This window comes from Neoarius graeffei, chromosome 12, assembly GCF_027579695.1.
Source record: "Neoarius graeffei isolate fNeoGra1 chromosome 12, fNeoGra1.pri, whole genome shotgun sequence".
Taxonomy (NCBI): domain Eukaryota; kingdom Metazoa; phylum Chordata; class Actinopteri; order Siluriformes; family Ariidae; genus Neoarius; species Neoarius graeffei.
This window is the reverse complement of record NC_083580.1, coordinates 12,230,573-12,246,671: the sequence shown is the minus strand read 5'-3', so window position 1 is coordinate 12,246,671 and position 16,099 is coordinate 12,230,573. Positions and strand designations below refer to the sequence as shown.

The 16,099-nt window shown below is 42.3% G+C and overlaps 1 protein-coding gene across 4 annotated transcripts in view; it reads right to left on the bottom strand.

Moving 5' to 3' along the window:
* Positions 1-16,099, bottom strand: part of ulk1b (unc-51 like autophagy activating kinase 1) — a 77,328-nt gene that overhangs the window by 25,833 nt on the left and 35,396 nt on the right. For 3 of the 4 annotated variants that reach the window (XM_060935517.1, XM_060935519.1, XM_060935521.1), the window contains exons 9-19: positions 11,016-11,074; positions 10,837-10,919; positions 10,695-10,745; positions 10,403-10,491; positions 7,836-7,998; positions 7,636-7,696; positions 7,389-7,478; positions 5,853-5,987; positions 5,515-5,660; positions 1,512-1,756; positions 896-1,041 (exon numbers count right to left, since the gene is read on the bottom strand). In XM_060935517.1, coding sequence (XP_060791500.1) covers positions 896-1,041; positions 1,512-1,756; positions 5,515-5,660; positions 5,853-5,987; positions 7,389-7,478; positions 7,636-7,696; positions 7,836-7,998; positions 10,403-10,491; positions 10,695-10,745; positions 10,837-10,919; positions 11,016-11,074 — 1,268 coding nt within the window. The remainder of the gene's footprint in view (positions 1-895; positions 1,042-1,511; positions 1,757-5,514; positions 5,661-5,852; positions 5,988-7,388; positions 7,479-7,635; positions 7,697-7,835; positions 7,999-10,402; positions 10,492-10,694; positions 10,746-10,836; positions 10,920-11,015; positions 11,075-16,099) is intronic. The other variant, XM_060935518.1, reaches the window with a different exon arrangement.

Below are 16,099 nucleotides of genomic sequence, written 5' to 3'. Positions count from 1 at the left end.
ACTGTGAATATTTATTGTGTAATGGTGCAAAGTGAGAGAGAGAGAGAGAGAGAGAGAGAGAGAGAGAGAGAGAGAGAGTCAATCCCGCCAGCAAAAATAGGGAAAAAAAAGGAGCGATCTCACCTCTTCAGATGTTGGTTTAAGTCCTACAATACATTCCTCAAAAAGGGCGTAGAAGAACAAATTAATCCATCAACGTGTAGCATTCAATTTATTCCGGACCATTAAAGACGCCGCTTTCCGCGTAGAATCATACGTCATCCTCGCCGCCATATTGGATGGGTCAAAGCGGAGAATAAAGATGCCTCATTCATGTGCTGCGTTTAACTGTACCAACAGGTTTACCGTCCAAACGAGATCACATGGGATTACCTTTCACAGGTGAGACTGGAAAAATACTTTTCATTGTATTTGGTCATTATAACGTAATTTTACGAACAGATTTTTCTGACTTTGTGGCTAATATGAAGTCTCGCGCATAATAGTTTATGCGCATGCGTCCTTACTTCTTCTATTGTTCTGGTGTCTCCGATGGGACCGTCTTACAGCGCACCTAGAGGTGTGGCATGTGTATTGCATCGTTTTCAGCAAGCGTTGCGTTGCCATATGGACCTGATATTTTACTGATCAGTTGCCCATGTGGACGCGATATTTTTTTAATAACATCTCATTGCCGTTGTCGTGTGGATGTAGCCTAAGTCAGTAAACAGGAAGTTGATGTGCGACAGACCTGAAAACGGTATACACGGTATAGAACTCCAAGCTGAAGTTTGGTACCAAGTGGCTATGATTTGTGGTTGCTGAGAAAAAGGGTGTATACCCCCTCCTCCTCTTTCGGAGCAGGGGTATTAAAAAAAAAAAGTCTGATTTCCCAAAACATGGTTTCAGCTACTACCTTCCAAAAGGCTTGGCGTCCTCAGGCTGGAAAGTGCCAGGCATGCCCGATTCTCTTGATGAAGGGAAAACTAAACCCTGCTGAGTCAGAAATGTCACCATGTTTGGTGAGCTGGGTGGCTTTGGGAACTCGAATGGGGACATAGCCTGAGGGCAAAAAACGAGAACAGAATTCAGAGCTGCCAACAATGCAAACAAGAAAATCCTAGCAGGCAGAAAGGAACAAAAAAAAAATTATTATTTTACCACATTATTTTACCCTTAGTGTACGTCACTGGATGGATCAGCTCCAGGCTACAAACTTTAATATAGCTAAAAATTAAATTAACTGCAATCGATAGAACTGTTTTGTTATGATGGTCGTGTGATGATCATGTGATAAATTAGAGCAAAACAAGTTTGAATTTAATAAAATGCACGTTATGTAGCAGTAAGTGATTAAAAAAATACTGTCAAAGATCACAATTAGCAGTTAGAGGAAAAAACAAAAACAGACACTACTAAAACAGTGGAAAGCTGGCAATGTAGTGATAATGAAATGAAACCGTGCCATCCAAAAAAATTCAGAGTTTACATTTTCACTTCAATAGCTTTGGCTGAACAGAACAGCTACATACTCTTGATGGTGATCCCAGGATGGTGGGTAAAGGACTGCGCTGCATCAGCTCACTGAGTCGGGGAGAGGAATGGAGGGGCCTCAGGGCCATTGTGCCTCCCTGCGGGGAGGCCATGGGGTCCGAGTGCTGTTTCCTGATCGTCTGCCTGCAGCCGCCAGCGGCCTCCAGCAGGCAGGGGGCGCTATGGAGGCGTGAGCCCAGCCCATGCTGCCTGGATCTGGACTTAGCATCGGGTAGCTGGAAAGCTGGAAAATAAGAAGGGGGAGAAAGAGATAGAAAAAAAAAAAAAAGGTCTTGGGTGAGTTTGCGCTGATGTAAATAACAGCATGATGCAGGCTGGAGGGAAGGTGAATTATGAAAAAAAAAGCTGTAGGGAGCTTTGAGAAATGCAGACCTTCTGTTTGGGCTTGCATGGCAGATTTCAAAACAGTCTGAATTGTGACAGCGGAAGTGTGCACAGCATATAAAGGGCAAACACAGACATACCACACCACGCTATAAGCTCTCAGCATGAATAATTTAGCAAAATAAGGCTCAAAAACAGCGCAAGAATAATGAACAATCAGATCTGGGCGATTTTACATTTTATGGTTAATACATGAACAAGGGTGGCACGGTGGTGTAGTGGTTAGCGCTGTCGCCTCACAGCAAGAAGGTCCTGGGTTCGAGCCCCGGGGCCGGCGAGGGCCTTTCTGTGTGGAGTTTGCATGTTCTCCCCGTGTCCGCGTGGGTTTCCTCCGGGTGCTCCGGTTTCCCCCACAGTCCAAAGACATGCAGGTTAGGTTAACTGGTGACTCTAAATTGACCGTAGGTGTGAATGTGAGTGTGAATGGTTGTCTGTGTCTATGTGTCAGCCCTGTGATGACCTGGCGACTTGTCCAGGGTGTACCCCGCCTTTCGCCCGTAGTCAGCTGGGATAGGCTCCAGCTTGCCTGTGACCCTGTAGAAGGATAAAGCGGCTAGAGATGATGAGATGAGATGAGATACATGAACAATTATTTCAGAGGTGATTTAAAGAAAAAAAAAAAAAAAGATATCCTAACTCCAGCCATCATTATTGGCATCTTGCGACAAAATATCAAAGCGTTTCAAGCAGATATTTTAGAACACCGATTTAAGGCCAATTTATGCTGACAACGCAGTCCTCGCAGATGGCGTCTGCGTAGCCCCCCCCTTCGCAGACGCTCTGCGTGCACCTCCCAAAAATTGTGACCACCGCAGAAGCCTCGCAGACAGCGTCGCAGACAAGAGGGCTCTGATTGGTCCACTCTACATCCGCTGTACACGCACTTCCGCTTCCCTACTTTCCCGATTTGGTTTGTTTTCACGACCACCATTTTTAAAAACACGAGCGAAGATGGAGCAGCACGAAGAGCGGTTGATCGAGGAAGTGAGGAAGTACGTACATCTATATGACTCCAGTTCTAGTCATTATAAGTAACCGGAGGATAAACACTCCACTAACCACACCCACCAACTACTCCTAGCGATTTTGCGACTTCGCGCCCCCTTGCGTTGTGGTGGTGAATAACATCGCGCATGCCTATTACTCCCCGCTCAACGATAAATTACAACTGTCTGCGAAAAGCTATCTGCGAAAGCCTTGTCGCAAGAGCATGCAGAGGCCCTTAGTAATGATGCATTAATGGGGGCGTCGTGGCTCGGGTGGATGGGGCGCCATACCATGGATCCGGGGACCCGGGTTCGATTCCGGCCCGAGGTCATTTCCCGATCCCTCCCCGTCTCTCTCTCCCGCTCATTTCCTGTCTCTACACTGTCCTATCCAATAAAGGTGAAAAAAGCCCAAAAAATATCTTTAAAAAAAAAAGTAATGATGCATTAATTATCAGCATCAGTATTACAACAACAAAACAACAAAAAATACTTATAAAGCGCTCGTAGCGAAAGAGTTCTGAGCGCTAAATATACAATGGAGCACTTGCATGTGACGTCACAGCCGATCCAGATTGTGACAGACGCCATCTTGTCGGTCAAACGCCATATTTCCGCCTTCTACTTCTGCTTTTACTTCTACCTTTTCTTCTGGAAAACCCTACTATATACAATTCTACTACAACGGCTGTGGCTACAAGCTCTCCCTACCTGCGCACGTTTTTTATGTTTTTTGTGTGTATTTTTGCGTGTTATTGGTCTGTACCGGACTTCAATATCCACTACAACCATATGGACTTACTGGACATTGGTTTCCAGCAGAAAATGACGGTTTGTAGCGATTTCCATCGCATGCACAACATTCCGGACGAGATAGCGAGACCAGCGGGGTCTCCGTGGATTGTTATCGGAAGCAAAGCGAAGGAGGCGTCGTCGGGAGCGGAAGCAAAAGCGAGGCTGCAGAGACGGTGTTCTGTAAAGTTATCCTACCTCTTGGATTTGTCCTACCAAGCCTACTGCGCATGCGCGAAATCCAGGACGGTGCACCGGCCTGTTGACTAAGCTCAGAAAACAGCCACTCAAATCTCCACTGCTAAGCCTCTACTTCTCCAACGCCAGATCCATGGTATACAAGACGGACAATTTGGAATTACAGCTGGAATTACCTTATTCTATTCTATAATTGGCTGGTCAGTGCTATACTCAATACTGAAGTGACTTACCCATCCAATGAGGATTGTTATTTTCTTGTTTACAAGATGCCACATCTGAGTCGCTGACAAATCCTGAATTTCTGTAAAGATAACTGTCCAGAGATTTATAAGCACGCAGTGCTTCACCACTGAACAGCGAGGGAAAGTTGATGAGGTAATTATACACATCTGGGTATTCCGCTGGCAGTTCAACATCCACTGACACGGTCGTGAAAACTACGTCCGGTAAGCCATAAGGGTCACTAATCTGTAGATCGTTTATTTTAGACATATATGTAGTTATCTGTTCATTAGAAAAATGAGCCGTGTAGTCCGTCGGTTGAAATTGATCCATTCTGTACACGAGTGCAGCAATATTCAGCTGTGTTTTTGACCGACAAGATGGCGGCTGTGTACTTTCCGGTCACGTGACTGCAAGATCTCTATATGATGGGCAATAAGAGATAATAATATTAAGTTCTAAATAGATGAATCTTAAGTTTTGACTTGAAAAGAGAGAGAGAGAGAGTGAGAGTCACAAGATCTAATGTCTAAGGATAATGTGTTCCAGAGGTGAGGCACAGCAAAAGCAAAAGAATGATAGCCATATATCTTAAGATGGTAATCCACTGGCTTTAAAAGATCTAAGTGTGGGACATAGAGCTGGAGAGCAACACTGATATAACCACGCGCAAGACCATGCAACCCTTTGAAGACCAGAAGTAGAATCTTGACGTGGATACGTTTCTCTACTGGTAACCAATGAAGTTGCTTAAATATTGGACCGAGATCATCAAATTCACGAGTATACGTTAGAAGCCGAGCAGCGGTATTAAGAACACACTGAAGTTTCAGAAGTTCATGCTTTGGCAAACCAAAGAAGCATGTTATACGAGTCAACCTTCAATGTCATGAAAGCATAAATAAGGATCTCTGTTGTGTTGAAGACAAAAAAATATATATTATCGACATTTTATACTATGTAGTCCATGATACAGGGTGCACAATTCTATTATGTTGAGTGATATTTAGGATTCAGTTTAACTTCAAAATGGCCAAATTTGCGGGCAAGAAACACAAAACGCTACAAGATATCATGACAAAACTGAATCTAGGAACAGTTACTGCTGGAAAAATTTGTGTTGCCTCTTAAATCCAGAAGTCCAAAACAAATGTGTGAAGACTTTGTTGGACCAATCAATGATCTGCACCATTTTTAGCTCTATATATCGCAACTCAGGTTGCTTGGTACCATTGTCCCATTGACTTTGACCATAGTCCCTGAGGGTCAGGACATAAATACAGTCCAGCTTGCTTGGCAGTGGAAATAGTGATAACATGGGACTACAGTTAATTTAATTAACCTGTCTGGTAAGTGCAACTTGATAAATCCTTGGGCACTAGAAAGTACTCCTCACCCTGTGGGGAGAGCTGGAGGGGTTTGACGCCTCCTGCAGACAGTCTACGGGCGGTGATGGCCGAGTGATGAGGAGGAGACGGTCCTGTCTCGCGTCGTACACAACCAAGGGGACTGCCACTGCTGCACCGCCGCACTGGAGTGCACCTACACAACACACACACAGCTCAGCAGAGCATTTCGTTTCGCACATCACAGAGCGACTGCGATTTTCTCAGCATCGAATCAAATAAACTAAACACTGCTTGTCACCCTTAAACACCCAATGTGTTCTTTTTGCCTACAAATATAATAAAACTTTGAATAAAATTTGATAAGTGATGTTGGTTCTGTACTCACCGTGGGGAGCTGTCCTGGCTGGGAGAGTGCAGGTTCTGCTCCATGCGCTGATAGTTGTGAACTTGTGTGGGCACTGGAATGGGCACGGACTGTCCATAGTTACTACAGTTACTCAAAGAGTGTTCAGGAGGCCTGCTGAAAGTGAGAGAAAGAAAGGGTGAGGAGACGGCAGGGCAGAGAGAACAAAGAAAGAAGAAACCAGGCACAGCGAGATGCAGGAGTCTGATCGATAAAATCAATACCTTCCAAGAGACCTCATTCATGAGAACCACTTAGAAAGAGAAGAACGTTATTTATAAATGACTTTGCTACTGCTAAGCTTCAAACTGACCTGACTGTCAACAAAAACAGCTTGGGCTGATTTAAGTGAACACCAAGTGAGTGACACATTGATCAATAGTGATTGAGCAACTGCAAAGCATTAGCTACTGCACCTTTCTCAGCCTCATCACGAAAAGATGCACTTAAAAAAAAAAACCTCTCATCCTTAAAAATGCACTGCTGTAGTGCAGTGTGACTGAAGAGTGCCGAAATAAATTCGTCTGAATTTTTACCGCATCATTACCGAGCATTCTCGCCCGATAACTAACATAACTGATAAAGATTAAGTATGATTTAAAATCGTTTTTTAGAAATCCTATCAGGTTAGCTCATGTTACTTTGCTAACATCAATCTAACAAACTAAATATTTTCACATGCAACTTCCTGTCAGGTTAGCTTATAATAGCTAGTAGAGTTGAGCCAGATACTCGGCTGAAACGATTATCCGGTACGGATAAAGCACTTTTGCCGAGTACGAGTATTATACGAGTAATAAGAGTCAATATCTGTGCTCGGACTGAATGAAAATCCTCACACAGCGTCGTTTAAAATGTCGTTTAACTGTTGGTTAAAAACAGTTGTTTTTTTTTTTTTTTTACTTCACGCATTGTGTCTGACATTTTCTTGCACACACACACACACACACACACCTGGTGTGGAAATAAAAAAAAGAACCAAAAAAAAATAAAAGATCACACTGATCATAAAAAAATTAAAAGTTAAAAAAAGAAAGTTATGTTGAGTATGAAAACTCTTGTTCATTACATTTAATTTCATAATTGCAACCGCATGTGTTGTATTCATCGTTGCAAAACTTGTTCTGTAAATAGTTCGTTTGCTATCGTGATCAAAACCATTGATCTGAAGCTCAATGCTGATGCTGTCCTGTAAATAGTTTTCTAATCAGCAATAAGTATAACAATTTCTGATCAACCCATATCAACTGCATGCTTAAAATAACATACTGGTTAAAGCCAGACAACCAGACCCACTTCCGTGTTAGGCCCCACCCACTCCGAGTACGGATACAGATAATTCATATGGTTAACGGATACAGATACTGCTATACTCGCTCATCCCTAATAGCTAGTTGGATAGCGTCAACTGTGAAGATTATCATCCTTTATCAGTCCCCCCAGGATTTCGCGGGCCTTTTTTGTGATTGTTGCAGGCTAAAATGTCTGATGTTGCGGGTTGAACTTGACCTGACTTACCCTGCCGGTGCTGTAGAACTACTACAAGAGGGCGAGCGTGGAAGAGACTTAGCCTGATTGCCCTGACTTCCAGACGCAAGAAGAGAACTCCTGTTGCAGAACGAAGACAAAACAACTTTAAAAAAAAAATACATTAGTTTACTGACTCAGACACATGAAGAGTGAAGAGTGCTGTATGCATTACACAGAATATGCTCTCAAGCATTGATAAGATATAAGAGGTGAGGGATAAAGACAAGTTTCTCACCCACTATACATAAGACTATCCTGCAGCACCTTCCCTGAAGTCATTTCACATGTGAGCTCACCTTGACAGACAAAGAGAGAGAGAGAGAGTTGAGAAGGATCAAAAATAAGAAATAGTCTGAGTCATGTATTCACAGACTGTTGCCTCCCATGCTGTTATTGAGTAAAATGATGAAGGAAGAGCAAAAAAATTTCACGTACTGGGAAAATGAGCCGGAACCATGACAAAGTCGTCCGTGTCGCAGGAAGAGTTCTTACTGCTTCCTCCACCACCAGCCGAATCCTTCAGCAAGAAGCCTGGAGAATCCTGGGTAGGGGAGGCCAACGCTTTGGCTCGATTCTGCTGGATCTCACCAAGGGACTGCTGCAAATTCAGAGATATAATGACCCTAACCCATAACTACATCATCGCTTGTTTACTGCAATACATTATGGGTGATACCCGGGGTCAGCTTGTTTACTTTCACCTTTGTCAAACACTGCATTGTTCTGTCGAACCAGTTTTAACCGTGCCTAAAGTGTATAGCTGTGTGCCTTACTGTCTCTCCCCAACAAAAAGAACAACTAATTTGAGATTTTATCAGCTGCCAGTTGAAGAGAAGAAAGAAATGGATAAGTTTAATTAGCGCAACGAAAACCTTCGAACTGAATCAAAATGGACAAGTGTTTGTAGCTCTGGTGGGAAAAAGACATACTTAAACTGTGACCCAGCAATATTTCCATGGTCTGTGGAGCGGCTTTTGGTTATAGAAGATAACAATCGGCACTGTTCATCGTCTGAAACTAGCGATATTCCAAAGCCTGTAAAACAAAGAAACCTCTCAACATGCTGAAGCACTTGGCAGCCAAACGAGCCCGTCAGACCAATAAAACTCCCCAACCACAAAGGGTTCTTTTTCGGGTATGTATAATGTTCAGTGTATCTCACTAGCAGCATTTATTGAAGAAAATGCATTTGTACTGAACATGACACAGCAGATCAGCGAGTTTCCATGGATTTTTTTTTTTTGGTAATGTTCCCTGATATCAAGTTTTATTTAACAAATCACTCATTTATCACTCAGACCATTATTCGCCCACGAATCCCCCATAAGAGCGCTACTCCGTGCCAATTCCCGATATTCAGATAGATTTGTTTTCTCGATAAAGTTTAGCTGGTGCAATATACGTCCTCAGAAATAAGACATTCTAAGATTTGATGTTGTTGTTGTGCAGTGTGGTAGACTCGGTCTAGACTTCTACCTTCTTCACCAAGCTTGATTTGGATTCCGATTTTCCTGCTGTAAACCCTCGACATGTTATCCACCTCTTTAAATCACCAATTTCATTGTCTTCCATGACAGAGCACGGCAAAATCACTCCTCTCACATCGCTCTCACGTAAAATTAATCTGACATCCGTCATATCGCTCAACTACCGACCCCGGCTATCCCCCACAATGCACTGCGGTAAATAAGTGATGACGTAGTTATGCTTTGGGCTATTACAACTGTTGTAATTTTTTTTTTTTGACAAGCAGGCTTCGAGTTAATTTAATTGAAAGAGAAAGAAAAAGCTGGTTTTTCAGCTCCAAATTCACAAACAAGAACTGTGGGGTTATATTTGTGTTCATTTTCAACTAACGTAAAAAAAAAAAAAACATTTAAAAAAATAAAAGGAAAGGTGACAGTGACAGCAAAAGTGAATGCATCATCATCCTAATCATAATCACAATGCTGGACAACACCATCAACCTTAACATCCAAGACATACCTTGATTTAATATCTCTAGCCAGCTTATATTGGCTACAACAAAATTTACAAAAAAACCAAAAACAAAACTAATTCTTGAATAACTGAATTATTTGTATCGATGTACATATATTTATCGATATGATCACTGTTCACTCAAGATGTGCACTGTATCGTCACACTAGAACAGCAACAATTGCTTACTATTCTAATGAAAAATGCACAGGATCCAGGCTTTCGTCTAAACCGGGGAACAGGGGCGCTGCGCCCTCTTACCGAAATGCCGATTGAACCCCAAGTCACACTTAGGCCATGCACTTGTATGCTACTGCACAACATGCCATCTTTCTCAAAACGATCTTTTCTCCGTGAAAACATCCCAGCAACACCACGTGACAATGTGTCTGATCATCAAATACGTTATAATTACTCCAAAAACATTCCAATCATAGTAGATACACTGCCAGACGGTGCAAAAACAATCCGAATTGGCGTTTTCCAGACTGAGGCGCCATGTTGTTTACTTGTCGCGGCTGATCTCGCGAGATTTGACATGGGTTACATACAAGGTCAGCTGACTTGTAGAGCGAGATTTCTCGAGACTGAATGACCTTTCACCCACCGGCGCGGGAGTTTTTGACAGAAGTTCGCGAGTTGTTTTTGTTGACACTTGGGCATTTAAAGATGTCATCCCGCGGCACGAAACGGAAGAAAGCCAAAGACTGTCCGGGGCAGAAGATGATTACTTTTTTTCAATGTTGACAATTTGTTACAATTTCCCTGTCAGATAGCCTCAGAATGTCCCATTGTAGCCTCAATTTTTCAAAGGCTTCGCACAGCGGAAGGGGGGGGGGGGGGGGGGGAGATGGACAACCGGCACCATCTCCCCCCCGGTCGCTTCGCTCCCTCGCCATGGTGAGCGCCCTCATACTAAATTTTTCTAGAAAAACCCCTGGGATCACAAGAGACTGCCTAGCAGAGAGATCACACGAAGGGGCTGCTCTGAAAAAGTAGTGCGCGCACACACACACACTTACAGGAGGAGAAGCGAGGTGTGAGGTGGAGGAGCTGCTACATGAGCTTGCTGAACCTGAGCTGGGAAAGCAGGTCAGGGTCACCGGTGCAGCTGTGAACACACACACACACCGCTATTACTATCTTGTCTACTTTGTGAGATAGATTTTTAAAAAACACCATAATAACAAAGAATCTAAAGTCTGCATTTAATCTAAATAATAAAAGAATAATATCCACAAAATATATTTTCACATAATTAATAAACATTATGATAGATATATATATATATATGGACAGAAAAAAGAGACTCACACTTCTTCATGGTGGAGCTTGCCTCGAGGAAAGGGTGCTTGAAGAACTCATCTAAAATCGCACATCATACAATAATTACAATCACTCGGATTAAAAACAGGAAGATACACGCAAACATAAAAACCTAAGACGCAACACGAACCAAAATCCATGCGGTCCTTATGGTTCCTCTGCAGTAGGCCCAGAAGCAAGTGCCTCAGGTGGCTGGATGTCTCTCTGGGAATGCTAAACACACAGAAAGAGAGCGAGAGAGACAGATGTGGTGTGATCAGAGGAAGAAAAAGAGAACAACGAGAAGCCTGTTCCACCCCTGATACTTACTTTGGGCTAAGATTCTTATTCTTCTCATAAAACAAGCGGAGGTCCTGAGGACTGCTGGCCTAAAAAGTAGAATGGACAGATAGCACGGTCACAAAAATCCCTGTACCAAATAATAAATCAATACTAAGTACACACATTTATAATTTCTCATTAGAACCACTGAGAAGGACATTTCATCTGAATTCCATTAAGAAATGCCAGGTTGATCGATGTAGCAAGAATAGTTAAAGGGGAACAGAGGGCAATATATAGAGTAAATATAACAATAAAACACACATTAACGAACCTTATTCAAGACTTACAAAAGTTTTTTGTTCTAAGGTTGGAAAGTTATAGTGTTTTGAAAGTAGCTCGAGCAAACTATTTCCGCAGTTTGAACAGCCCGCCATGATATTAATTTTATCCAATCAGAATGCACGTTCATTTTCTCTGCGTAACACTCATGACGTATGTATGTGCCCAGTTGTGTTGGCTCATTGAGGTTGGGAATAGCACGTGTGAAATACCTGTTTCTGCCTCTTGCGACGATTTCGCAAGTCCACGGGTGGCGCCTATCTCATTGCAGCAAATAAATTCTGTTGGACTCGTGAGCAACTCCACGTTACATTTTCCGCACGAGCACCACGCCGTGTCACCTGCACGCAGACGCTCTGCCCCGCCCCACGCTCGCCATGCCCATGGTCAGCATCAGTCTCATCCTCGCCGTCATCCGAGCTTTCTTCTCTTATTTCATCACCGGAGTCGAGAGTACCTCTCCTAGCTATTTTAAGTTCGTTTCTTAAGACAAGGATTTTTTAAGACGTTACCTTGTTGACAGTTTCGGCGAGAATCTTCCGCCTTCTTCAAAACAGTCACCAGACGTGTCCTGGGGGAGCGACCTGACGGCAGGAGGCGTGAACTACCTGTCAAATTGGGCAGGACGTTCACGCCTCCATAGCGTAACATCAGCTGATAAGGCATGTCACCACTCGACATCTGGTGACCGTTTTGAAGAAGGCGGAAGATTCTCGCCGAAACTGTCAACAAGGTAACATCTTAAAAAATCCTTGGCTTAAGAAACGAACTTAAAATAGCTTTAATAGTTAGACATGATGAACTTCCACTACATAGTACCTCTCCTAGGTTCAAACTGGTACCCTTCTAAGCCATAGCCTGCTTGCAGTGTGTCTTGCGGGATCTCTTCGTATGATTCAACAGAGCTGTCGCTTTCACTTGATGCGCCCGACGCCGTGATTACACACTTATCTCCTCTATTTCGGAGAGTTCCGCTAGTGCAGTGGGCAGCGCTGATGTCACGGTCTTTTAAAAATGGCGACTCTTGTGCGGTTTAGCGTATAAAGTATTATATTTACAATTACCAAGATATTTCGTTGTTTTCTAGTATAGAAATTTGATAGAATACTTAAGAATACGTTACTTTGTCACATCAGCAACTGTATATATTATATTTGGTACCCCTTTAATTAGTTACGCAATATGCTTTTGGAATTAAATACAGCCATCACAAGTGTTTGTAATAATTACAGTCAGTCAATTATGTAAATTAACTAGCAACGCGGCACATTACAAAGCGTAGTGACAACAAGACACTAAATATCACTGTCAGGGCTCGTCATAATACATATTCGACTGGTAGGACAACATGCTTTAAATAACAAACGCTAACTTGTAACTATCTTTCACACTGTTGTGATGTTAACCATGCATACCAGCTTACATCTAAACAAACTGACAAGCTGTTGCATTCATGCGTGGCGTCGTTACATAGACAAATCCTGATAGATAGCTACATACAGTGGTGTGAAAAAGTTTTCTGATTTCTTATTTTTTTGCACGTTTGTCACACTTAAATGTTTCAGATAATCAAACAAATTTAAATATTATACAAAGATAACACAAGTAAACATAAAATGCAGTTTTTAAATGAAAGTTTTCATTATTAAGGGAAAAAAAATCCAAACCTACATGACTCTGTGTGAAAAAGTGATTGCCTCCTAAACCTAATAACTGGTTGGGCTACCCTTAGCAGCAATAACTGCAATCAAGTGTTTGCGATAACTGGCAAGGAGTCTTTTGCAGCGCTGTGGAGGAATTTTGGCCCTCTCATCTTTGCAGAATTGTTGTAATTCAGCCACATTGGAGAGTTTTCGAGCATGAACCGCCTTTTTAAGGTCATGCCACAGCATCTCAATCGGATTCAGGTCAGGACTTTGACTAGGCCACTCCAAAGTCTTCCTTTTGTTTTTTTTAAGCCATTCAGAGGTGGACTTGCTGGTGTGTTTTGGATCATTGTCCTGCTGCAGAACCCAAGTGCGCTTCAGTTTGAGGTCACGAACAGATGGCCGGACATTCTCCTTCAGGATTTTTTGGTAGACAGCAGAATTCATGGTTCCATTTACCACAGCAAGTCTTCCAGGTCCTGAAGCAGCAAAACAGCCCCAGACCTTCACACTACCACCACCATATTTTACTGTTGGTATGATGTTCCTTTTCTGAAATGCTGTTACTTTTACGCCAGATGTAATGGAACATACACCTTCCAAAAAGTTCAACTTTTGTTTAGTCAGTCCACAGAGTATTTTCCCAAAAGTCTTGGGGATCATCAAGATGTTTTCTGGCAAAACTGAGACAAGCCTTTATGGGTTTTTTTGCTCAGCAGTGGTTTTCATCTTGGAACTCTGCCATGCAGGCCATTTTTGCCCAGTCTCTTATGGTTGAGTCATGAACACTGACCTTAAGTGAGGCAAGTGAGGCCTGCAGCTCTTTGGATGTTGTTGTGGGGTCTTTTGTGACCGCTTGGATGAGTCGTCGCTGCATTCTTGGGGTAATTTTGGTTGGCCGGCCACTCGTGGGAAGATTCACCACTGTTCCATGTTGTCACCATTTGTGGATAATGGCTCTCACTGTGGTTTGCTGGAGTCCCAAAGCTTTAGAAATGGCTTTATAACCTTTTCCAGACTGACAGAGCTCAATTACTTTGTTTCTCATTTGTTCCTGAATTTCTTTGGATCGCAGCATGATGTCTAGCTTTTGAGGATCTTTTGGTCTACTTCACTTTGTCAGGCAGGTCCTATTTAAGTGATTTCTTGATTGAGAACAGGTGTGGCAGTAATCAGGCCTGGGTGCGGCTAGAGAAATTGAACTCAGCTTTCCAAAGATGTGATAAACCATAGTTAATTTATATTTTAATGGGGATGGGTGTTGGGCAAGGCAATCACTTTTTCACACACGGTCATGTAGGTTTGAATTTTTTTCCCCTTAATAATGAAAACCTTCCTTTAAAAACTGCATTTTGTGTTTACTTGTGTTATCTTTGTCTAATATTTAAATTTGTTTGATGATCTGAAACATTTAAGTGTGACAAACATGCAAAAAAAAAAAAAATCAGGAAGGGGCAAACACTTTTTCACACCCCTTCCTGATTTTTTTTTCCACCTATAACCTGAACAATTCAACTGAAAAACAAATTTGTTGGGGGGGGAAGACATAAAAAATAAAAAACGTACAATAAGCTGGTTGCATAAGTGTCCACACCCTTAAACTAATACTTTGTTGAAGCACCTTTTGATTTAATTACAGCATTCAGTCTTTTTGGGTCGGAGTCCATCAGCCTGCCACATCTAGACTTGGCAATATTTGCCCACTCGTCCTTGCAAAAGCGCTTCAAATCTGTCAGATTGCGAGGGCGTCTCTTATGCACAGCCCTCTTCAGGTCACCCCACAGATTTTCAATTGGATTTAGGTCTGGGCCATTCCAAAACTTTTGGGGTCACTGTCATGCTGAAAGATGAAATTCCTCTTCATCTTCAGCTTTCTAGCAGACACCTGAAGGCTTTTGGGCCAAAATTGACTGGTATTTAGAACTGTTCATAATTCCCTCCACCTTGACTAAAGCCCCTGTTCCAGCTGAAGAAAAACAACCCCAAAACATGATGCTGCCACCACCATGCTTCACCGTGGGTATGGTGTTCTTTTGGTGATGCGCAGTGTTGTTTTTGCGCCAAGCATACCTTTTGGAATTGTGGCCTAAAAATTCAACCTTGGTTTCATCAGACCACAATACATTTTCCCACATGCTTTTGGGAGAGTTGATGGTTTTGTTTTGGGTTTTTTTGCAAAATTTAGCCAGGCCTGGATGTTTTTCTTTGACCCTACCTCATAGTCCAGACATATGGAGAATACAGGAGATTGTTGTCACATGTAGTACACAACCAGTACTTGCCAGAAATTCCTGCAGCTCCTTCAGTGTTGCTGTCGGCCTCTTGGCAGCCTCCCTGACCAGTTTTCATCTTGTCTTTTCATCAATTTTGGAGGGACGCCCAGTTCTCGGTAATGCCACTGTTGTCCCATATTTTCTCCACTTCTTCTTGATGACGGTCTTCACTGTGCTCCATGGTATATCTAATGCTGTGGAAATGTTTTTGTCCCCTTCTCCTGACTGATACCTTTCAACAATGAGATCCCCTTGATTCTTTGTAAGCTCTCTGTGAACCCTGGCTTTTGCTGGAAGATGCAACTGAGTAAATGTCTGAACTTTATTTGGGGTTAATCAGAGTCATTTTAATTGATGGCAGGTGTGAACCCAAAAAGACTGAATGCTGTAATTAAATCAAAAGGTGCTTCAACAAAGTATTAGTTTAAGGGTGTGCACACTTATGCAACCAGCTTACTGTACGTTTTTTTTTTTTTTTTATGTTTTTCCCCCTAACAGATATTTGGTTTTCAATCGAATTGTACAGGTTATAGGTCACATTAAAGGTGGGAAAAGTTTTGAAATTATTTATCGTGGTCTCATTTTTTAACAACAGAAAAACCTATCATTTTAACGGGGTGTGTACACTTTTTATATCCACTGTATACTTCTATATATGGAGTCTTTGTCTACAATGATAAAGGGTTCTCACAAAAGCGTATATTGGATTCTGTTCTAATGGGGAACCAGTTTTGGTTCCCAGCCCTAGCTATTATTACTTAATCAGGGAATTAAAAAAATAATGAATTATTTGAAGTCGCTGAAATCCAGCCATGCAATTAGCCTGAGCCAGGGCTGCTTCAAACGCAATGTGTTAGGATTATAACAAACA